Here is a 25,003-nt window from a genome sequence, read left to right as displayed (position 1 = left end):
CCAGTCCATCAGAGTTTAACTGTGTGTGTGCTATCGTTAGAAAGCATGTATTTATGTGTATGGATGGGTGAATGAGGCGTGTAGTAAAAAATGCTTTGACTGTTTAGTTGCAGTAGAAAAGCTCTATATAAGTACCAGTGGACCAGTTTGACTGACGTGGAGGCAGCAGAGTGTCACTCAAAGCAGCCAAGCCTCTAATAATGCACAACTTCAGGCTTTAATAGCATTTAAACAGTTTTGATAGCTCGACAGAGACAAACAGATTTTTATACCAGACTGCAAACATGTTTATTTCTGCTATATAACCGAGCGTTTTTACATGGGAGTTAATGAGGACTGTAGGGCTGCAGCTATCAATTAATGGAGTAATTGGATCATAAATACTTTTGTCCTGTTAATGAGCAACAGTGAAGATTCAAAAGAGAAAAAAGACTGGTCTGAATGAACAACTCACTGGTTTCCATTTTAGACAAAACAATGTTTTTAATAGTTTAAGTGCATACAACGCCAGCCAAAAGAATGAATCCCCATATTAAAAATCACATTTTTTTAAAATAAAAAATATTTTTGTAAGTGAAAAAATTAAAGTAGTTTCATAATAAAGTAAGGTACACATACAACCTGAACTAAATAAATTTAAACATCCTTTATTCTACTTTCCTGAAAGACTTTTTTTACAAAGCTGGAAGCAAAGGGGGGAAAAAAGAAGGTTGTCACAGTTTTGTATCAACGAGGCAGTTTGTGTGTGTCTGTTTGTTTAAGCGTGTTTAAGCAAGGTAATGCATGCGTGATTTTGTGAGTCTGTAAGTCTTTAAAGAAGCACATGGTGGCCACAAATGAAGACAAGCTCGCATATCAAAATCTACACTACATATTAATTCCATGTTTCCTGCTGCAGAAAACAGACGTTCTGATGGTGGACATCTTAATAATAATTCAGTGTCCAGACTAAAACACGCATATTTTTTAAATATTATTACAATTTAAATAATGTATTTAAATTTATATTAATCTAAATAAGACTACTAAAACCTTTAAATAAATATGGTCTGGTGCACCCCATGCCCCCCCTTTAGACTCGGCCCTGCTTTTTGCAGGTATCACTGCAGTAGAAAAAGTGGGACGGCTTTCAGTAAGCTGCCAGATTACATTGACAGTTCTGCATATATACATGTTTATTTTAACTTCTATAGCTTTACTGACAGTTTCACAGTGTAAAACAAACAGTGGTGGATGGGAGCACATGAAAAGTAATCTTTCCTTCACGTTGGAGCTTGTTGAACAGGTGGTGGTTTGTTGAAGGCCTGCTGCCAGCCTTTTCCCAGTGTATGTTTTTATGGTAATTACAGTAACGAACGCATCCCTAGATGCTAGAAAAAACATTTTCTTTTACTCCACCTGAGCTCACCTTCCCAGTAACAGCTCCGCCTTTTTGCTCTTCACTGCACATGTGCAGACGCCACTGTTGCTCTTCTGTTATCCGTCTTTTTGTGGAGACATGTGGTGGGTTCTTGGGCTTAATGTTGCAATACTTTTCAATCACACCTGTGCTCCTAATTATGCTTCTTGCAGGTCTGTTTTTTAGTTGCAAATGTAGGTGAAGCGCTCATGTTTACATGGTGAGAACTGAATGCTACAGAGTCGTGGATTAAACGCAGCATCGGAGCAAAGAATTTGCATCGAGGATTTTGTGTATTCGAGTTATTCGGTAAATGGTTGTAACTGTAGAGGACAGACTCAGTTTTAGAACCAGCCTTAAACCTTTTCCTTGCCGAAAATTTAATAAATTTCTACTTTTGCAGCCAATTATTTAAAAAGTAAAAAAGTGTATGGGACAGTTTTAAAACCAGAGGTCAGATGTGAGTTTCTTTCACTGTGGATGAAACAGCTCATCAGTGTGACTGATTGCAAAACAGGGTCTGAATGGAGGGAGATTTTAACGCGTCTGAACACTGATTGGTGAGTCCTTGGACTTTCTAATGAGGATAATTCCTCTTTAACATAAGAAACACAGATACAACTTCAAATCAGTGCTACATAAGTCAGTGTCTCCTCTGTCATGTCACTGGTATTTTTGGTATGTAGGTTACAACTCTGCAGCCAGAGTCATTAATCAAAACTCCGGCACCAATAAATCCAAGTTGATGCCCCCGTTAACAAAAGATTATCAACACCAGTATTCAGGAGCACAAGATGGCATCTTCAGATTGCTTATTTTGGTATTCCAAAAGCCAAAAACCCCACAGATTTATCGTTAAAGACAAAATAAAACAGAGCACATAAGCAACATTTTTAAATCAGACTAGATGAAATCACTGAATATTTGCTTGGTTTGTTAAAATATCCTCATAAGGAACATCCATAAGCTTCCATGCTTAATATTATATTCAGATCTAATGTAATCATCTATCCAGGTCACAGGAGGGCTGCAGTCCATCCCAACTACCTACTAGTCCATCACAGAGCTATCAGATCTATGGTGTGGCATGAGTTAGAAATGGGAGCACAGCTAACAACCAGAGATAATAAGGTCAGCATGTAAAGTATATAGTTGTATGTTCTGTGTCTATAAAGCCAGCAGACTACACAATCCTCTCCTGCACTAAGACTTAACTTCAAATCCTGCCCTCTTCTTGGCCCCCTGTGTGGAACATCAAACTCTTGTGGGAGAACGAGCTCTAATCCAGCCGGTCCGTCCTGCTTTGATGAGGACTGCTGTAAACAAAGCAGCGCATGACAATACTCGCCGCACTCTGCTACAGCATGCATTCATGTCCTTTGCGTGGAGAAATACAAAGGCTGACCGGCTACAGCATTCAGCAGCTTGTTTTCCATCTGAATGTGGGTTGAAGAGCGGCTCGAAAAGCTACACTGTGACAAAGGGAGACACTTTTGGTGAATTGAGAGGAGGTTGGAATCTGTTTGACTTGGATCATGTTGCGTTCTAAAACTTCACTTTTGAAATGTATATTTTACAAGCATAGTCGATGACATCACTCACTACAGTGACCAGTACTGTTACATAAGCCAGACACTGCAGAGAGCACCCCACAACACTCCTTTCTAAGGACACTAACCTCAAATCTGCCAGCAATAGTAAAATTATTAGAAGATGACCATGTGGTCAATGGGGTAAAACTTTGTACTTATTTGGACAAAACTGTAGTGACCCTGGTGGATCTATGTTTTGCATATATTATGTTGTGTCATGGTTCAAATCACAGGAGAATGTGCAGAGCACGGATGTAAGAGTAAGTTTGCTATACGTTTTCAGTCTGGTCAGTTCAGCATGACTTAGCTAAAACCGGACCTCCTTTTTACTATAACATCTCAGTCACAGAGTATGTCTCAGCGTAAAGACAGGACAGCTGTGTCCTTGTCATTTGCAAGAATTAATGGTGTAATTGTTGAAACCAGCTCCCGTTTTAGATTTCGGACACAGACGCTCTCTCTGCTTTTAAAATTAGGCTTAAAATTTTCCTTTTCGAGAAGGCTTATAGTTAGGGCTGGATCAGGTGACCCTGAATCCTTCTGGAGTTATGCTGCAATAGATTTAGGCTCCTGAGCAACTTCCCACGAACCTTTATATATCTTTAAGACATATCTGCAGCTTAACTAATTGGTGTGTGTTATCTGACTTCATGGACAGATAACTGGGTATAATCTGCATAGTAATGAAAATGTATGCTATAACTTTGAATGATTACTGCCAAAGGGAAACATCTATAATGTAAACAGAATAGGTCCTAGCATGGAACCCTGTGGAACTCCATAATTAACCTTAGTGTGTGAAGAAGACTCCATTTACCACTGCACCACAGTACCTTTAATTCAACGAGCTAATGACCATACCCTGAAGAATCCAGCTGTCTTTAATTAGATAATTTACAAAATGGACTTTATGTTGTATTTAGAAAGACCTAAAACTAGTAACTGAATCCATAAAGTCATCGTGAAAGTATTCACTGAGGTCACAGAGAAAAGGAGCCACAATGGCCATTTCTCATAAACGTCTATACAAGAGCAACTCTCCTTCTTACAATCCGAGGAATGGCCCTTCTGCTTGACATTAAAATAACGCAGTTTGAAGAACTTCTATGTTGGCTTCATTTTTCCCAGATGCCACTTCCATCTTTTATATACAGAGAAGGATAAGCTGCAACGCAGTAAAAAACACAGAAAAGAAGGTATTATAATGATGGCTTAGCCACCTCAACTATGCTGACAAATATCAAAAATAGGTGCAACAAATACCAATGAGGCATCATTATTCACTAAGAAGTCCATGTGAACACACAATTAATATCACCAAGCCATAACTAACAACTAATGGAAGGAAACTCATGCTATCTCATTACATTTGGATGAGTAATGGCTCCACAGATTTGAAAAAATGTGGTCTGAAAACACTGTTCTTGGCACCACTGATAACGTCAGTAAGATGGGCTAAATCGCTTACTATTTTACAGTTAGATGGATGGTTGTATAGATGGCCATGCTGCATCTAATGCCTGACTCATATTTCTCATCAACATATTTCTAAACAGTCTCGGCGCCTATCAAAACACACTGACAGCACAGAAGAGATAATGCAAACAAGGCTGCACACTCCCAAAGAGGAAAGTGATGTCATCTGATAATAACCATGCTGTTAAGTGAGAGAAAAGCCGAATCTGGCAGCAAAGTAAAGTTTTCAGGAGAATCAGCTGCTTTACTTTAATCTGTTCCAGTTTCCAAGACTGAAAAACACAGATTACATAACAGCAGACCTCTGTGCATCCCTGGGCCTCTAAGTATGTGTGCAGTTGCTGCGGTGGAGTTTGGCTCACTTTGAGTTTGGCTGGAAATCACACAGGTCTCCAAGTTACAGTCCAACACACACACCGTTTACTGCAAAACAGCTCCAGTGAGAGGTACAAGGTCTCAGTGTGTCAGACAAGCCAAGAGCTGATGTAATTATAGCAATGCAAATGAAATTCCATTCCTTACTCGAGGAATAGGAAATATTTTTGAATCTGACTTCCTCGGGGTGATACTCATATTCGACAGAGATCACATCTCTTTAAAACAAATGTCAGCAGTTATGTTTCATGTTTCTGAGGCTGGATCTTTATATATATTACAGCAGATACATTTTCTAGACAGTTCATTAGGTACACCTCGCTAGTACCAGGTTGGACCCACTTTTGCCTTCAGAACTGCCTCCTTCATCCAAAAAGCTGCTGGAAAGATTCGTCAGATTCTGGTCCATGTTGACATGACAGCATCACAAAGTTGCAACAGATTTGTCGGCTGCACATCCATGATGCGAATCTCCTGCTGCACCACATCCCAAAGGTGCTGTAATGGATTGAGATCTGGTGACTATGGAGGTTATTTGAGGACAGTGAACTCACTGTAATGTTCAAGAAAGCAACTTTACTCAGTGTGGCAAGAAAATATCTCCCACACCATTACACCAGCAGCAGCAACGTGAACTGTTGATACAAGTCAGGGTAGATCCATGATTTTATGTGACTTACATTAAATTCTGACCCTCCCATCCTAACACTGCAGCAGAAATTGAAACTCATCAGACTTTTCTGGTCTTCTATTGTCCCATTTTGAGCCCTTTTGAAATCTAAACTCTTAGCTGACAGTTGCATCTATTGTGGTCTTCTGCTGCTGTAGCCCATCTATTTCAACGATCGACATTTTCTGCATTCAGAGATGCTCTTCTGCATAGCTTGGCTGTAATGATGCTATAGTCCTATCAGGTCCAATCAGTCTGACCATTCTCCTCTTGGATGTTTCATTAGATGTTTGTCTTAACAAGCAGTTGAACATCTAAGGAGCTTGAAAAGAAAAGCGGTCGGACTTCTTTAAGTTTCCTGAAGACGTTCCACCACTCATCCGAGAAGCTTCTTCAGTTCTAAGATCAAATGGTGGAGAGTCGCAGGTATTTGAGCCGTAGTGGGAGTTGCCCCTTAAGAGGGTCTTTGGCCCACTATTAATCATGTGCCTCATCGCATGAGCCAAGGTTAGAAAAAGGGTTGGGGCCATTACCAGCAGAGGTTTTGGGTGAAACCAGTGTGAGACCTTGCCTCACCCCATTACATGACTTACTGATCATGTGAGATGCAAGATGTGAGTGGGCGTTAACGCGCCTGGGAAGGGATCTAAAAACTGGATTGTAGATGGCAGACAGTTGGTGTCATAAGCAACCTGTTCAAGGCTGGTCGTTCACAGTGGACACAGATGGCTTCTTTCACTCATCTTTTAAACCATCTTACTTCTCTTGGTCTTATAGCTAAAGAAGTTTCTCAGATGAGAGGTCAAATGTCTTCAGGAACCTTAAGCCCCTTTTCCATTAGTACCTACTCAGATCGACTCGTTTTCCATTACAATCGAGTACCACCTAATGTGCGTCGTCGTCCTTATAGCAACACGGCGGAGCATCCCGTGACTTAATTAGTATGCAACATGAATGCTAGAACAAAGGTGGACATCGAGGGGACGATATACCTGCTGCTCAGTCTGTGGCATTTCGTCAGACCACGCTGCTGTTTTTTGTAGCCATTTCCTCGCTGCCCGGCTTTAAAAAAAATGGCAGTTTTTATTTTCGTGAACTCACTGAGTGCTGCTACTGACCAGCCAATCTGTGGCTTGCAATTGGCATCGGTGGCAGTCTGATGACATCATATTTTAGTACCTGCTCAGATCACTTTGGAACCCAGCTGTGCAGGTACTAATTTAGTACCTGGTAACCAGTAATATGACCTAATGGGAAAACCCTGAAAACTGTGGCAAGTCATCTGAGTAGGTACTAATAGAAAAGGGGCTTTAAACAAGTCCCATCACTTTTCTTTCCATGTTCCTTAGATTACCATGACTTGGATGGCTGAGAACCTACACAGACACAAGCAGCTGAACAGGTGTGGCTTATTATATACAGCCCACTCCCACCCAGGTATGAATGATTGGTTGTCTGTTTGGTCAGTTTCAGTCAATTCATCAGTTGTTTAAGAAACATAAATGTTAACGTTTTTTCTTACTCCCACTACTTTATTACTATCTATTCTTTAACATTAGTACTCTCTGAGGTTTATTCCACTATAACTTCATGATCTTTATCATTATTAGGCAGGTTAGAGAATACAACACTTTTTGATGAAACGGAGTTTTTCCCCCCTATTTTTATAATCATTCATAGATTTAAATAAACAAGTTCAGATTAAATGATGATTAAAAACAATCTTTAGTCTCAGATGATCACCAGGTGGCTCCTCTCCTGTGTAATCGCAATGAATGAAAACACCAAACCTTGTTGAGCCACTGCACCACTAGGATGAAAAAAAGGATCATTAGTGCTGCGCACAAAACATTTGTAACCAGCGTCCAAAGTTGCAACTGCATCTTAACGAGCTGCAGCCTGGGAACAAAGTTAATTTCCCCCCTCACTCCGTTTCTTAATTATGGAGCAGATTATATTTTAAGTGTGATTAAAGTCTTCAGAACAAATATAAGAGCTCCTAAATGACTTTGTGAATTATACAGACGAAATAAGCAAGTCCTTTTTTTCCTGTTAAACTTACTGTGTTGTATTTTAAAGCAAAATAAAATCTCAGTAGTGCTGTAAATAATGGATTTCTTTATATGGGCAGCTACTACAGATAGAGGACAATCAGAAAGTACAGGCAGCAGCCCCTCGGTAGGCTTCCAGAAGTTGGCCAATCAGAAAACAGTTGGATTTTAAAGGAGTTTGTTTCAAATGGAGCGTTCAGTGATGAGCTTGTAAAGGGCCAATAGGAGATAGACAAGGGTTTTTCTGAACTGAAAATAAAAAGTGACTCTTTGTGACTCCAAAGATTACAAACAGAAATGAAAATGGATGCAACAGGTGCCCGTTAAGACAAGTGTAGCCTTATTACAAACGTTTAAGAGTCATACTCTTTAACTCAAGGATGGGCTGTCGCAGAGTAAAGCCAGCAGTGTTGTGAAATTTCTGTGTGATCCAGTTTAAATACTGTGAGCCATTTGAATCCTCACACACCCAACTAGGCATCATTTTTGTGATATGCAGGTGAAAAGGCATCAGGGTTTTAATAAAACTGGGCTAAACCTCAACGTCTGTGTGTGTGGGAGATTCGAACTGCACGCTGAAATACAGCCACAGAAACGTGGCTTAAAATGGCCGTTATTTTTAACCAAGGCAGGACAAATACTCATGAAATCTAGCCTACTTTTACCCCGTTTCACACCAAAACCACGCCACTAGGCGCCGATTCCCAAAGCATAACACACAGAAATTATACGAGCACCTTTATTCTAACAGGGATGTAATGTTTCTCTGGACATCAGCAGGGTGGGTGCATGAGGTCTTCAACACTCCAACACACAGCCCTGCCCACTCGGGAAAGCCCACACAATGAATCCACACTAATCCCATCCTTTGTGGTCCTCCTCATGTCTCATCGTGGCTGCACCTCATGCCTCATACATGCTGCTCCACCATCACAGCCTAAAACTGCCTTTATGTGCAGTCACAAACAGGAACATAAACAATACGGCTGAGAAACTTCTCCACTTGATGCACAAAACAGCCCCTAAATCCAGGACCCCCACGCCTATATACATGAAGCAATCACAGACGCCTTTTGTTGTCCTTCATGATGATCCTTCATAACAACTGTACCATCAAACTGACAGCAAACATAAAGCCACGCAGGAAGCAAGCACTCCATGGAGAATAAAGGCTCACAAGTACAAAACGTGAGCTCAAGCAAACAAGGTAAACAAAGCATGTGATCAGTGTGGTCACCTGAAACAACAATAGACTCACAGAACACGTGCTTCAAACATCCCACAGCCCCAAAACTGCAGGAGTTGGACAGACAATAGAGAAACCAGACGAAAATAACACTTGTCCAGAGAACAATAGTTTTTTGTTTTTTTCCCATTAACAGCAAATTAAAACCTCCAGAAATCCCGTTCGCCTTTAAATTAAGTTTTCACAAGACAGGCTGAACCATGAATGGCATTTACTTTCTTCTATTATCACACCTAAATTCAAAAAATAACATAAATATTTAATATATAAAAGCAGAGATGGACGGAGGGCGCGGGGAGCTCTTACCGGGCTGCTCGGGCTGCTTCTTTAATTCACTTTATATTCCGTTTTCCCGACAGTCGCTCGAACGTCTCTCAGACACAAATCTCAAACCTCACTTCCATGTGCTCGCGACCAGGACCACGCGCTCAGAGGTGGAGGGGGGGAGCGCTCGGGATACGGCGTGTGTGACGTCACGTCGAGTCTGGAAAGCCGCTCGAGACAACGGTAGAACAGGTGGGGTTTTACCACGGTCTAACTAGATAAACTTCACCACGTTATTCATTTATTCGAACTCAGACAGTTCATTTTACATGTATATATAAAGATATAAATATACGTTATATCTATATATTACATATCTGTGGTTTTAAGGTATAAACGACCGTCTGAGTTCCCGTGCCACACTTTTATTAGTGTGCTACTATAAGAAATGTGAGCGCAGGTGTGCCGTTTAATGCACCAGCCCTCATCTAAAGACAGCTTCACAATACTTGCGTTTAAGCATGAAATGCAGTTTCCCAGCCTTCTGCGCGCTTGCGCAAGCATCTAGGACTCATATCAAGGAGCTGAGGTGGCTTCTTCTAAGTCTGAAGAAGAATTCCCTTTTCTGCACAAAACACGTAATCAAAGTTTTTTTTTTTTTTTTAAACCATTTATGCAGATTTTGCTTAAAATTCACTGCAGCAGGACTTTTACACTCTTGGTGTTGCTTTATTTAAGAGCGTGTACTCATATTTAGGTTTTGACCCTTACCTTTCGTCAGTCAGAGGAAGAGGAGTGACTCAAAGTTTTATAACGCTCAGATAAGTTTTCTACCTAACCACTCACTTTCTAACGTATTCATGTGGACGCCCCCTACTCAGGTATGACTGAGTGGCTGCTAATGGTGGCGAAGAATGAGAGACAAGTTCAAGAAACAGATTTTTGTTTTATATTTGAAAAAGAATCTATGAACATAATGAAAAAACAAAAAACAAACAAACAGTGTGTCTGAACATCCAGACAATCGAAATCCAAAAATACATTTTCTTAGGAAATATTAATTATGTACAAAAAAAACAAAACAAAAAAAAAAACAAACCATAAAAATCAATATTTTAGTTTAGGCTTCCAACAGTGTGAGCCACATTTTTAAACATTTTATTAATAAAATAAAACTTTTAAATATCTTCATCAGATGAGGCAGTTGTTTTTTTTCTTCTTACATTGTAATCAAACCAGATTCCAAAACAACTTAATCTGTTTTGCATCTGCATGCAGCAACAACTGTACACACCCAAACCCCCCCCAACCCCCAAGTATTGAACTTTTATTTTAAGAAAAAAAAAAATATTATGATTCAAAGTTTAAGCACGGCAACCCTGCAGGTGTGCGAGTCTCTGCTTTAACTGTTCGCTTCTCCTCCTCAGCTGCTCTTTCAGAGAGAGGAGTTTCTGTTCGTCCGACTGCATGCTATAGATGCACTCCGTGGCCTTCTTCAGGATCACCACCTTGGCCGCCTTCTCGTTGTTGGCCACCTCGGGGATCTCGTCCCGCAGAGCGAAGAAGCTCAGCTTCAGCTCGTTCCTCCTTTGGCGCTCCAGCACGTTATGAGTCCTTCTCTTGTCGTAGTCCTCCGTGTCCGACGTTCGCGGGCTGGAACACTTGCGGTTGCTGCTGATCTGTTTGAGGACCCTGCTGTGGCTGTGGCTGTGGCTGCTGGCACCTCCACCGCTGCTCTCCAGCTTCAGCCTCTTGACAGCAGGCTGCTCGTGCCTCATGGATGGATGGGCGGCGTAATTATGCTGGTGGGTGGAGACGTGGCACCTCTTCAGCACGAGTGGGCTGGGGTGCCTGGTCTCCAGCGGGCTGGAGTCGCACCGTTTCACCACCTGCCTCTTTTCCACAGTGACCACGTCAATATACTCCTCTTCCTCCTGTTCGTCCTCTTCCTCCTCCTCCTCCTCCTCATCATCATCGCCTTCATCCTCTTCCTCTGCAAGAGAGCAAAAACACAGTCACACACTCTGCTGCCACACCGGGGTTGTAATCCTCCTCTAAAAGCATCTCTGCAGTCCATTCAGGCTTTCCCTCTCTTCCACATCAGTTGATTGCTTAACATGCAGCCATTCCCTCCAGCTAATCTCACAGCAGTCTACTGCATGACATGGGGTGGAAGTGGCAGCAGGATCCACCTTCCTGCCTGCAATTCGTGTGAAGGAAAAGCAAGAATGTGCCGCATTTCAGTCATAATGTCATGCATGTCCCCGCCAACAGAAAGAAAATCCCTAATTGCACTGAGGGGTGTGCCTCCCCAGGCAGAATATACACACACATAAATAAATGAATAAGAGCTCACCTGAATCGCTACAACTGCTGCTGCTCCCGCTGCTGTTGGGCGGCGTGTCCAGTCCCAAATCCTTGCTAGGCGGGGTCCCTGCGCTCTGCTTGGGCGTCTCGGCTACGGGATACGGGAAAACCACCGAGGGGTCGATGCACTCCGACGCAGACGTGTTCAGGTCTTGCAGGTAGCTGCTGTTCAGCTTCCACGCAGGAAGAGCCGCAGTAGCGGCGGCGGCAGCCGCGGCGGCGGCAGCCGCGGGGCCGGCGGGCTCTGCGCCGTCACCGACCGCAGACTCCTTCCGGGCGGCGTGCAGGGTGGCGAGCCGCTCGGACACCACCTTCTTCAGCTTGGCGGCGGCGGAAAAGCCGCTCCACATGCAGTCCTGGATGATGATGTTCTTGAGGAAGTTCTGGGAGTAATCGGAGTCGCAGATGATGCTCTGGTTGACCACGTCATCCCCGAGGAACTCGGTCACCATCTCCAGCTGATCCGCGATGGAAAGGTCGAGGCTGGACAGGGACGGCCGGCGGCTCGGGGAGAGGGGAGGGGTCGGCAGCAGTTCAAATTTCTTCCAGATGTCTTCGCTGGGTGCCGGAGGCTGGGACTGCTGAGGGTAGAAATCCTCCTCCTCGTCGTCGTAGTAGAAATAGGGCTGCAGGTAGTCGTAGTCGTAGTTCTTACTCGCCAAACTTGGATTCCGCGGCATGGTGCGTTTGGTTCGTCTCTCCTCACGGCGAGGCTGGCGAAAACAGAACGGAGCGATTAGTCGATTCACAGCAGAGAGCAGAGAGCGTGACCCTGCCCGCAACACCGAGTGTAAGCAACCGCTTTCATGGTCAACTCCCTCCAAAAAAAAAAAAAAAAAAAAAAAAAAGAGACAACATCGACCCCCCCCCCTTTCTTTCTCTCTCTCTCTCTCTCTCTCTCTCTGTGCACGCCTTGCATGCATGCATGCACCACTGCTGCAGGTGCTTAACCGGGATTGTAATTTAAATAATGCAAGAGACGGAGTGAGGAAAAAAATTTAATAAATCACACTTTCACTGAACTGTTCCAGTCATCACACTCATACCGAAGCTCCACAAACCCACTCCCCACCCTTACCTTTCAGATTTTCAACTGTAGGCGAAAGACGGGAGCAAAAAAAAAGCGAGCCGAGTGGCGCAAAAAGAGAAAAAGAGGAGGAAAATATTAAAAAACGAGGGAGCAGCAAAGTTATTCCAGTGCGGCAGTGACAGTAAATCCTTCCACAGAGGCGGTGCGGCGGCTGTCTATCAGCCTGCGAGTGAAGCATGCATGTGAAGTTAAAAGGCTGCAGAGGCGAGCCGGCAAGAGCGACACGCACTCTGTCATCAGCACCGTCAGAATCGCAGCTGAGAGTTGAGCACAGCTCGATAAACTGAGCCGCATCTCGCACTCTCTCTTCTGTATCCATCCGCCGGGCGTTCCAGTGAAACTCTAAACCCACTACAACACAACACACAGCACACCCCCCGATATCAGCCTCTGCCCATCAGCGCAATTATTCAGCCGTTTGCGTCACGTAAGAATCGCGTGCGTCCAAAGTACACCGTGGATGCATCTTTGCATATTTTCTGCCCTCTTTCTCTGAGATGGGTCTATTTTTTTGCAAGTGGGAGGGGTCAGAGTGGAGTAGAGTAGTGCTTTCATTGACTGCATGGAGAAAATACTAATGCATGTAGTAGTGGCAGATAATTGGGCTGAGTTATTTTACTACTACTGCGCCAGAAATACACGCAAACACTGAGCGTCACGGCGCACACACGGCAATCCCTAAATAATCAGTCCGCAGATTCGGATTACGGCTTTACACTATATTATGTTGTTAACAAAAAAAAACAAAAAACAATACATAACAGCAGGAATGCTTTTTTAACTGTAAATGTGCCAAAAATGTGTAAAAATGCGGCAAGTACCGCGTACTTTTGCGCAGTTTGTGCTTTTTAGTTTCTCAATAAACCAAAGCAGCTGAAGACAGCTCTTGCAGGTGCAGCAAGAGCTGCAGAGACTGACGGCTCTGAACCGGTTCAAACAGCTGATTACAACAAGGACACGGTAAAGAATTAAAATCTTGGAGTTCGAGTTAATACAAACCCACACGCACGCACACAGACTCACAGAGGAAAAAGTCCAATACAAATCCTGCGGACTGCGTGATGCAGAGCTGAGTTTGGACAGATTGGCACCAATTAACTAGAGGAAGGAAGCAATTAAAGGAATCAGATGGATGGATCTATCCTGCTGTAACAGGAGCTGTGGATGGAGATTATCGGACTTAGAGCGCCCTCTGCTGTTTAAAGCGTTGCAGGAGCTGACAGCAGCTAGGTGGGTGGAGGGTTACAGATTGAGACAGGTGACCACAAACCTCACAAATCCTGCAATCATGCGTGAACTAAGATTTTTTTTTTTAAATTAATTGAAAGGGAAAAAAACAGGGTCGAGTGAGTTAAACTATAAAAGGGTCAGGGACAAAATAGCCCAATTCAGTGGGTTGGTGCAGATCTTTATTGGGGTTAGTGGGTCACTTCATTAAAAAATAGAGTCGTGGAGAAGCAGTAAATGGCACATTTAATTAGCAATGCACTGAGTTTGGCGAAGTCAGTTGCAATTTGATATTTAATGGCAACACCAGCTCCTGCCGTTGTGACGAAGTTAATTGGTTTAAAATGCTCAGTGGGCTTTTCTCCCTCTTTCTCTCTTAGTATTGTCAGACATCCTGCTAAACAAATCTCTAAAGCAATGAGTTAGACTCAAGCAGAGTGTGGATTTCATCCCGCATGACAGATATTAACAAGCATTTTAAAACACGAGGCTGTGCACACAAGCAGCAATTATAGGAAACGACAAAAGCATAAACGGTGAAGGTGTTTTGTGCTTGAAAATACAATAATTTTAAAACACTGTTGCATTTTGCTTTGATTTAAACTGGGCTGAAACAGCTAACGTCTTGCAGTAGATGTGATTACTTACACATTTACTGCACTTCTCTGTTTCTTTTTTATTACAAAAAAATGAAGCGTAGTATGTCTCCCCTTTTATACATGATGAAGAAATGCTGCTACAGTAAATGAAAGAAATCTGTCAGTGTGAATAAATAAATGTGCAAATTTACAAAAAGAGTTGTTGTAGTCGTTGGAATTAAGTCATGTTTCTGTAAAAAAAAAAAAAAAGACATTTACAGGAACTTTTCTATGTGTTTTTTTGTTGTTGTTGTTTATCTATTAGTCTGATGTAGTGAATGGAAGTGAAAAAGCTGTAAAAGTTATGAAAATGCAGTAAAAAGTCTCATCATAACGTCTTCCATCACATTTTCCAAAACCGTCCAATGGGCCGGATTGGAGTCTCTGCTGGGCTGATTCCGGTCCCCAGGCCTTATATTTGACACCCCTGCTTTAAATGATAACTCTAAAAACTCCAAGGTCGCAGCTCTTGATGCTCATGTGACCCAGTTAATGGAGATCTCATTAAATTGAATTAAACGGTGCAATTTGCAGTTTTTAAAAACATACTTTCATCAATCCAGGACAGCAGCTCTGAGTGTGTTACTGCTGGAAACGGCCCTTTTACTCTTTTTTAAACGCTTCTTATATAACACAGTCCTGTTGATTATAACATAAAAGGCCTCTTTAATGAAAACGATCTGTGATTATGTGTTTAGTGACATCATCACTGCAGCTTTTTCCCCTTCATAACAAATTATTTTCAGTTTTTTTTTAATCAGGCCGTGGAGCTGAAACGTCTGGACTGAATTCTGAGCCTTTCATTTTGATCTCAGTTACACTTAACTAATTAAACACATCGCCACGGACGCTGTGTCACTGTGAGGCCTTACATTTAAATGAATCGCGCAGATAACCCCGCAGCATCACTTACACAAGTATACTTTTTCCTTTTTCATTAAATAATGCAAAAGAAACCACATAAGCAAAGAAAAAGGAGACAAGAGGAGGGGGAAAGCAAAGAAAATCCCCAAGTTGAAACTACACCCTCCGTCCTTCCCTTCATACTCATTCCTTCACCCGTTCTCTCACGCCTCTCCTTTCCCCGCTGTGGGATGCTTGTGGAGGATAGCGATCATAACCACCAGGTTCAGGCGTTATGGTCGTGGCGTTTATCGGCTCCGGATGTTTCTTGTGTTACCGTGTTTGAGAGCGCCTGCATGGAGACACAGAGGGAAGCTTTGAGAGCGGCTGGAATGGTTTCCTGTGATAACTGAAAGCTCAGGAGAGGTTTTGATTGTGTGTGTGTGCGTGTGTGTGTTTTCTTTCTGGTAAACTTCCTCCATGGACTCTGATTGACATGGAATAACCTGCAGAGGATCTAGACAGCGAGGGCAGAGAATCCAATCTAGTTTGGCTTTGATAAACTGATAAATAGACTCAAACATCTGGCACAGGTTTTCCTCCTAGGAGCACAGCAGTGTGTTCAGTATATAAAAAAAAGCCAAAGCAGGTAGTCACATTGCTTTAAGCTGACATGATTAAGTTCAGCTTAAACACAAATGATGATTATGTAGAAGGTTATGTTCAACTGAAAATGTTTAAATTCACCTTATATCATTCTTTTTAATATCCTTTTCTAAACCTGAATATCAGGTTTAAATATTAAGCTCTTAAATCAGACACATAACTAAAATGGTAAATAGACCGGTTCTCAAATAGCGTTTTTCTGCTCTACCTCAATTCTGTCTATGCAACTTTCTTCTATGCTTAACTACTGCATATCTAACATTCACACAAAACCACCAACCACCATCCTTCCCATTAGTAGATGACCTGCTCTACCTTCTGAGCTACACCTGAATCCCTTCAAACTAGCACAACTGGCAAGAACCTGCAACACAAGCGTTGCGTGTTTCAAATAACCAAAAAAGGTTGTCTGCCTAAGGGAAATTACAGTGAGGCTCTTACATAGCTTACTCCAGCACTTCAAGTCATTTGCAGTCATACTACCACTCTGCTACTTTAAGTACAAAAACAATGCCTGATGGTTCTTGTTTATTATACCAATAAATGCTACGCTTACAGCAATGCCGCTTAATGCTTTCTCATTCATATCACATCACAATCCTACCAACAGTAACATGACCAAGGGCAGGGGCGGATCTAGAGAAATTTTATGAGAAATCAAATGTTGTGGCAAAATCAAAGCCTTTTTTTTTCCAAACACATATGCAGGTGGTTACATATGGTTAAAATGATTCAAATGCTGTAAGTATACATGCTTTTCATATAAATATAGTCTATAACTTAATTATTTTCTGTAGCCCACATAATTAAACATGTTAGTTTCACATAAAATCCACATAAAACATGTGAATTTTTTATGTATAGCCTGTATAATAAATAACTATGTAGCCCAATAAGTACAAAATCCAGAAAGCTACACAAAATGGGGCGGTGTTGTTCGAAATGTGCTCTGGCACAATCATAGGCATGGCTTGCTGCTGAAAACAAGAAAAAAGCCGGTCCTGCTATGGGCTGAACCATTTGTTAATGGTGGAGGGGGGGAACACTATGCAATAAATTCATTTGTAGAATTTATATTCACTGTTAACTGCAACTGCACTCAAAGTGTTAATGGTATCTTATTTTAATAAACAACACTGTCATATGCAAAACTAGGGTGACACTTGGGGTGGCAAGAGATCATTTTAGGGTGGCACATGCCACCCCATGCCACCCTTCTAGATCCGCCCCTGACCAAGGGGTTTTATTGACACCGTGTGAATTAAGCTAGCAGTAACTCATTTTTAAACTCCATCAAAGTATACAGAGAAACACACAGAAACTGATAAACTACTTCTTCATCATCTCCAGCTGCAAAAGGTTGATATATAAAAATCGCTTTTCCCCAAAAAGAGTCTGAATTTGAGGATGGAAGGTCCGCACAGGTCAAGCCCTAGTTTTTTGAAAGTGAGGTGGTTATGTTAATTTGAGTCTGGAGAGTCTATTTTGTAGCCTTAACATATCTACTATTACTTTAATACTAAGAAATCTGCTTATTTTTAGTATAAAAAACTAATAAGTTATTGTAATGTCACCATAAAAAATAGATGTGATGTAAACAACATCAGCCCATTTTGAGCTTAAGTGGACTAAACTGGTCAAACTGGTGACTATAACTTTAAGTGGCTTAAGGACAATAATGCATCTCAGTTTTTCTACGTTTCAAAGAAACTAAACTTAAGGAAATGAAGCCATAACAATACTCTTTAATTATTATCATCCTCCCTGTGCCTGCACGGTTTGTCTCCAGCTTGCTCCCACAGACCAAACACATGCACATCATGGTGACTGGCCATAGGTGTGGATGTGGGCCTAAATGCTTGCGTGTCTCTCTGTGTCTGTCTGGTTTTTGATTTATTTGAAAATCAACAAATCAATAATGTATTATTATTGGGTTTTTTAAATCTAGAGTGAAATGGGAGTCAGATTTGAACATAGCAATTGATGAAAATCTCTGGTCAGATTTATCCTGTGATAATTTGTTACCTCACTTCACAGATATTACATAAATCCAAACCTAAATTCTCAGGTATGCACTTTAGGTTCGTAATAAATATCGGTTCTTTTGTACACTGTACCTGTCTTTGTATAAACGTGGGTTTCTTGGGGTATCATCTCTGCAATATAATGGCTAATATCAGGGGAATCACTGCCTTTAGATACTGAATTGTCTTTACTAGTAAATCAGACAAACATCTGTGAATCTGTGAGCAAACATCAAGCAGAATTTATAGAGGTCGCCTTAAGCCAGGAAATACACTGCAACAACACAGAAGTTGTATTCCTTTAGAAAAAAAATCACAAAGTTCTCCCCAATAAAACAACAAATAAAAGATATCACAACAGTGTAAAGCAGAATGCTACTTAAACAACAATTTAATTAAACACTTGTCTATAAAAATGTCTTCAGCTGCTTTTTACAAGAGTCACTGGTGTCTTTACAGTGTGGAGACCGTGGAAGAGATGTCCACAAGCCCAATCCCCACGAGTTTTAAAGGTACGACCTTAGACGGCGTTACCTGATCTTAAAAATCTTAATAGCTTAATAAATATAGCAAAAAATAGAATAGCATTAGATGGCATTAAGTGGCTCTCTATAAAACAGTGGTGGACAGTGCAGTAAGGTATCATAATGCGTGTTCACATGTTGGGAGAGTGCAGGGCTGACATACAGGATGATTCTGTGTCGCATTATAGAGTTACTGCATGAGGTATGAGAGCTTTCCTCTATCTGTCCTCGTATCTGTTAGACAAGGTGCTTTCTGGTGACCTGTCCGGTAAGTGGGACAGAGGGTGGTCAGGATTATCCATGATGGATGACAGTTTGTTCAGTAACCTCGTCTCCACCACATCTCCAGAAGTGCCCGGTGTGCAGCCAATCACAGAGCCAGCCTCCCTGATGAATTTATTCAGTCCGATGCTGCCCTCCCAGAGATTTCTCTTATTTAATGATTTCTCTTTTATGTACACAGAGTGAAAAAATGTGCTTCTTCAATTCTTCCAGTGGCCAGGTTATTTATTTATTCATCTATCTGGTTTTATTTTATCCATTGTATCAGAGTTAGCGTAAAGCTAACTTGCACCTACAGTCCCTTGGGAGGTTACATGCAAAAGATCACAAAAATAACACATGGAAAGTAAATGACAGAACATCCGCACGCCCATAAGCCTCGAACAACAAAAAACAGGCATCGATGTTTACGAGTCTGTGAGTCTTTCAGCAAATATTTCAGTCTGTTTATAAAGCTGGGGAGCCCTGGGTCTATTAGATATACAGTCTAGTATAATAAGTGGAGGTGTCTGCAGCTCAGGCGTTAGCCACAGACACCTCATTTACTCTAACTGTTGAATTAATCGTGAGAACTGGTGTCCTTCTTTTGACCCACATCCTGCTCTTCTGGGCTTACCTCATTTCTGATCTGCTCACTCTCACGTGCAGCGCGTGCAGCAGAGGGGGCGATGCTGACATCTGCTTGTGGAGTTTAAGCTTTGGTGGAAACTTGGAGCATTTCCTTTAGTATAAACCTTCATCTGGACTTCACTTCACTTGCCTACATTTTACAGTTTTGCTTACATGATTCATGATGAAAATCAATAAAATTTTTAATACAGCTAGCTCAGTTCAAAATGCTGGAACAATAAATGGTTGTAAAAGTTAATGAATGCAACTTGTTCATTATCCATCCATCTTCTTCCACTTATCCAATTTGGGATCACACAGACTGGAGCTTATTCCAGGCAGGCCATCAGTCTACTGCAGAGCTAACACAGAAAGCCACTCACACCTACGTACAATTTAAGGTCACTGAATACTTGGTGTGTTTAACATTGGCTGTGAAGACAGAGTATAAAATGTCCACAATGTGGATCTAACAGCAGTTCTGTTTCCTCTTTTATATGTTTTATATCTTGGGGTTGTGTGACGTAGTGTAATACAGAAAAGTCATCGTCACTTTGCAGGAAACCAAAAATGCTGTATTCTACACAAAGGAAAATCCACAGATGTGAAACACCGATGGAGTCTGATCGGCGCTACGCATAAAACTGCACTAAGAGATTTAAAAAGAGACGGGCTGACACAAATAACTGGAGAAACCCAACAGCAGACGCGCTGATAAATCCAGCGTGTGTTTCTCTTCTCATGCAGCCGGGCTGCCATTCAGCATGATGATTCAGAACGAGGCGGGAAATCGATATCCGTGCAGCTTAGCTGGTGAGAGCAGGTTGCCAGCCAAGCAGTCAACAATGAGTTGACAGCAGATGTGTCAGACAGCTAGAGAGCTAATTGTGTCATCAATTATTAACAGTGACAGCGGATGGTTATTGACGTAGCCTGCAAGAGCTAAACCACAGTGTTTTTGTGGCTTATTTATTGTTTCTTTCTTTTGCACTGGAAAAAATGATGACCCAAACTCCTGACTTCAGGCTACCTTATTTGTAACCAGAAGGTTGATTTGTTGTGCAGGTAGGTGAGCCATCATTCCTCACATGGACATTTTCAAAACAAACCCAGACAACAGATGAATGCAAAGTAACCGAGAAGCAAATAAATAATACATAAATCATACCACCATGTAGGATGTCAGTGTGTTTATCTGAGGGATTTTTATACATCCTGGTTCTGCTGAAGGTTTCTTCCTGTTAAAAGGGAGTTTTTGCTTCCCACTGTCACCAAAGTGCTTGATCGTAGGGGGACATGTGATTGTTGGGGTTTTCTCTGTGTTATTGTACACCCTTTACCTTACAATATAAAGCACCTTTGAGGCGATTGTTGTTGGGATTTGGTGTTATATAATTAAAATAGTGCTGTCAGCATTAACCTCGTTAAAAAGACATTACCGCCATAACCGCATTAACGCGGCAAATCTCCATTAGTTAGTTAACGCCTCTCATCGAAGAGGCTTCTTCAGTTCTAAAACCAAAAGGTGAAGAGTCCCTTCTCAGGCGCCTCCACCCTCCACGTACATTGAGGTCACCTGACAGGATGAGGCAAGGTATCACAGTGGTTTCACTAGAAACCTCTGGCGGTAATGACCCATGCCTTTCTCTACATGTTGGCTCCCACTAGAGGTTAAATATCTGGGACTCTCAACCTTTTGGTTTTAGAACTGAGGAAGCCTCTTGGGGTGAGGCAACTACACAAAACTTAAAGAAGTCCAGTTGCTTTCTTTCCAAGCTCCTTAGACTCCTGCTAAATGATCTAAAATCAAAACTGCTGCCAGAGTGCAGCGTTCTTTAATTATAGTGAGTGAAACACTAGTGAGCATTCATGACTGCTCACTCTCTTGTCTGATGAACAAGACTGGCGCAATCAGATGGCGCCTGAAACCACATTGTGCAAGTTGCACCTCAGTAACATTCTTGCAAATCATTGCAGCAGCTTTAGCTTTGTTATGTGATAGGATTTATAAAAGCATGACATTTTCTACAGCTATAAAGGTCTGAATAATGCAAGCTTCCCTGCTCTTTGCACTTTATGGCTTTTTTAGCTCTAGGCAAGGTGGATGCAGCATACATGACAATGGGTCATTTCTGCATTTCAATGAACGCACAACCTTTAGTGAAAACTGGGTCTGCTAGCTTGACAAAATTCCTCCTATGGAGCTTTAACTTCTTCTCTGGAAGGAGGTGAAGTTGTTGTTCATGTGGGTGGTGAATAAAGGTGTGATAAAGATCCCAGCTATCAAATTTTGCTTGTTTGGTTTAGTTTTCACATGCACACAAAAAAGTCAGAAGGTGATGAACTGCAAGAAAGATTAAAGGCATGTAAACACAGGGGAGGAGGAAGAGAGAGGTGAGTGATGAACCTTTATTTTCCAGTAGGTTGTGTCTGTGAGTGATTGAGAGAGCTGACACTGTTTGCCCATTTCTCAGTTATCTTTGTCAAACATGTAGTTCCCCTCTGTGTATTTCAGTGCATGACTAACATGCAGTGACGTTAATGCCTGCTGTACATTCAACAGCAGCTGATTTTTTTTTCATACTAAATTTAAATATTTTGGTGAAGTTGGATGAAGCTCGGGTTTCCATTGCCTCGCTTAGACTTTATCGTAGATTTGAAGCTACATTTTTCATGCTGTATTCAGTACTGTGTAAAAGTCTTGAGCCACCCCTCTAAACCTCATTATATTTTGCTGCTATGAAGCCGGACTTTCTTGTTATTTTTTTTTTTTTTTTTAAGGTGGTCGTGAGAAATAGTTCTCCAGGCCCTCTTTTTCTTTCGACATTGGCTCCTTTTTCACTCATTTTCAGTCCAGTCCTTGTACCGGACATTTTCTGAGCAATGTTTTTCTTGTTTCAAAGTTTCAAATTGAATCTTTAGGCACTAAAGTATTTCTTCACCAACAAGGTGATTCCCGAATAGCTATTAGTTGAAAAACTATTCTAAAAACAACAACAACATTTGCGCTCATGTGTCTTTAAGTTTTAACAAAAGAGAGCAACACCAGTCTGTGTAACTTTTAATAAAGAATAACAAGCACAGAGTCATTTACAGAGACCTGCCACAGTTACAGAATCACAGTCAGAACATCACATGCACAAGATAGCTCATGTAGTTAAGTATGTCTTGCATCAAAAGATTATATGGAGACAAAATACGATACTATGGATCTTTCCATTCAGCCAGGTCAGCATTAGCACAGACAAGGGGACAATTTTACATGAAAAAATTGTCAAAATTGATGGAAATATGAAAGCAGAAAAATATAATCAAATTTGGATCCACCATCTGGAAAGCATCTGATTGGCAGTGGCTTCATTTTCCAGCATGACAATAATCCCGAACAGATAGTTGAACACTATCAGTCATGGACTGGCCTCCCCAGAGCCCAAACCTCAACACTGATGAATCAGTGTGGGATCACTTTGAGGGAGAACAGAATAAAAGGCAGCCAACATCCAAAGAAGAGCTTTGAATGTCCTTCAAGAAACCTGGAGAACTATTCCTGAAGACTACTTAATGAAATGACAAGAAAGCTTATCTAAGCGAGTTCAGGCTGTGTTGAATAATATAGGTGGCCATAGCGAATCGCTGCACCCATTGCATATTTTCCTAGCAAATTACTAGGAAATAACAAGGTACAATAAGGTAGTTTAAACCCACTTATAGAGAGTTTAGCAAATCAAAATAAGATATAAAGACTAAATTAAAAGATAATAATAATAAATAATAAAAGTTACTAAACTAATATATGCAAAACAATAGAATAAGTTGAGTTTGGGACCAAGACTTAAACAATTTTAGTCAAGTCAGTGTTCAGAACTGTTCGTCTGCTCCAAATGTGGCCACTAGAGGGCGAACTTTAACTTTACCATCCATCCGTCCATTCATTTACTCCTCTTCCTAACTGATCTAAGCTCATTAGGAGGTTAAAACCCAGACACATCGATTCAATGCACCACAACTGGGTATAAAGCTTTTTATAATGTTTGTTGCTATATAAATAAACTTTATCACCCTTATATGTACACCTGAGCTACCAAGCAACAGAATTAATGTCGCAGGAGGCACATAAATGTCAAAGGACTGTCTTCATGTCTATATCAGAGATCACATCAAAAGTCACCAAATTGTTCAGCAACAAACCACAGCCTGAACTAAATGAAACCAGGTCCAGTATTTTCATACACAGTAGTGTGCAAAAGTCTTGAGTCACCCATTATTTATTTATAGTTCATTTTCAGTGAGCCAGACTTTTAGTTCTCCAGCTTTCTGAAGATCTTTCAAAGGTTTTCTTCGGACAATGGTTGCTTTTTCACTCATTTTCAGCCCTTGTACTCGGCCAGTTTCACAGGAGTGTTTTTCTTGTTTGTAAAACCACTGCACACAGTCCTATGAATCATTCAAGCATAAAAAGAACCACCTAACTCAAGAGATGAACCAGTATTGTGTCAACACATAACAGGCAACTTAGGAAAGAACCTATTTATTGTGTATGTATGCATTGTCTCTTTGGGCACTTTGTTACTAACAGCCTGTCACAAAACACACAGTTTCTTCCAATTTCTTTAGTTGAATATATGGAAAAAATGAAAAAGAAAACACAGTTTGACAGGAATAAGTTAGTATTTCTGCACCAAGATGGTGATTCCCCAAAAGATATAAGTAAAAACTTGGCATATCTCCGCATGTAATGCAGTGGGTCCTTAAAAAGTTTGAGGAAACTAAACAAATGGAGGACAAGTGAAAAGGTGGCAGGCCTAATGAAAGACAGTATATGAAAGTTATGTCTTTTAGAAATTAGTATCTGGCCCTTTATTTGATTATTCTACTGTTCACCAAAGCCTCATCACAAATGGTCTCAATGGAAGAGCAATGACTCTAAAGTAAAAAAAGGTCAAACGGCGAGTGTCTACGGCCATCTGTAAAACACAGTAGAGGCTCTGTCATGGTTTGGAGATCTGATCCAACACCAAGAATTATGAAAGCAAGAAAGTGCCATCAGATTTTGAACCACCATGCAAAACCATCTGGCAAACAGCTGGTTGACAACAGCTGATAATCCAAAATACACTGCCAATACAGTGAAAGCATACCAAGATAGAAAAACATACAATGAGACACTATCAGTCACTGATTGACCTCTGCAGAGCCTGGACCTCGACATTATTGAAGCAGTGTGGGATCATGTTGACAGAGAACAGAATAAAAGGCAGCAAACATCCAAAAAGAAGAGCTTTGTATGCCCTTCAAGAAGCCTGGAGAACTATTCCTGAAGCCTACTTAAAGAAATGACAAGAAAGCTTGACTAAGAGAGTTCAGGCTGTGTTGAAGAATAAAGGTGGACAAACAAAATATTGACTTTCACGCACCTTAAAATGGTAAAAACTCTGTTTTTCTTATCTTACATACTGTACTTCCATGTGTGTTTGCACGGTTCAATAAATTGGTGCACCTAGAGTTTATCACAGTACTATAGAGTTATTAATCAGAGTATGGTTGCCCAGTCAAATCTCTTAACTTGACCAGTCCCTCCCCCACTATCCCTGTGCGGTCATGCACCTTGTTGAGCAGAGTTTAGTGTGGGAGAAGTGGTTGATAAAGGTGGACAAACAAAA

General features: G+C 41.3%; 1 protein-coding gene and 1 long non-coding RNA gene across 3 annotated transcripts in view; both read right to left on the bottom strand.

Moving 5' to 3' along the window:
* Window positions 1-9,494, bottom strand: part of LOC116335967 — a 37,530-nt gene extending 28,036 nt beyond the window's left edge. Inside the window, exon 1 of one of the 2 annotated variants that reach the window (XR_005614196.1) lies at window positions 9,116-9,494. This is a non-coding gene — a long non-coding RNA (uncharacterized LOC116335967). The remainder of the gene's footprint in view (window positions 1-9,115) is intronic. The other variant, XR_004200681.2, reaches the window with a different exon arrangement.
* Window positions 9,495-9,994: 500 nt separating this feature from the next.
* Window positions 9,995-12,900, bottom strand: myca (MYC proto-oncogene, bHLH transcription factor a). Its single transcript, XM_031759763.2, has 3 exons — window positions 12,519-12,900; window positions 11,430-12,153; window positions 9,995-11,066 (listed from the first exon to the last, which is right to left on the bottom strand). The coding sequence occupies exons 2-3, from the start codon at window positions 12,118-12,120 to the stop codon at window positions 10,438-10,440; spliced, it is 1,320 nt and encodes a 439-aa protein (XP_031615623.2). The 5' UTR covers window positions 12,121-12,153; window positions 12,519-12,900; the 3' UTR covers window positions 9,995-10,437.
* Window positions 12,901-25,003: the final 12,103 nt, after the last annotated feature.

Source organism: Oreochromis aureus, linkage group 9 (assembly GCF_013358895.1).
Source record: "Oreochromis aureus strain Israel breed Guangdong linkage group 9, ZZ_aureus, whole genome shotgun sequence".
In the NCBI taxonomy this organism is placed as follows: Eukaryota; Metazoa; Chordata; class Actinopteri; order Cichliformes; family Cichlidae; genus Oreochromis; species Oreochromis aureus.
Note: the sequence above shows the minus strand (reverse complement) of the source record. Positions and strands in the feature narration are given on the sequence as shown.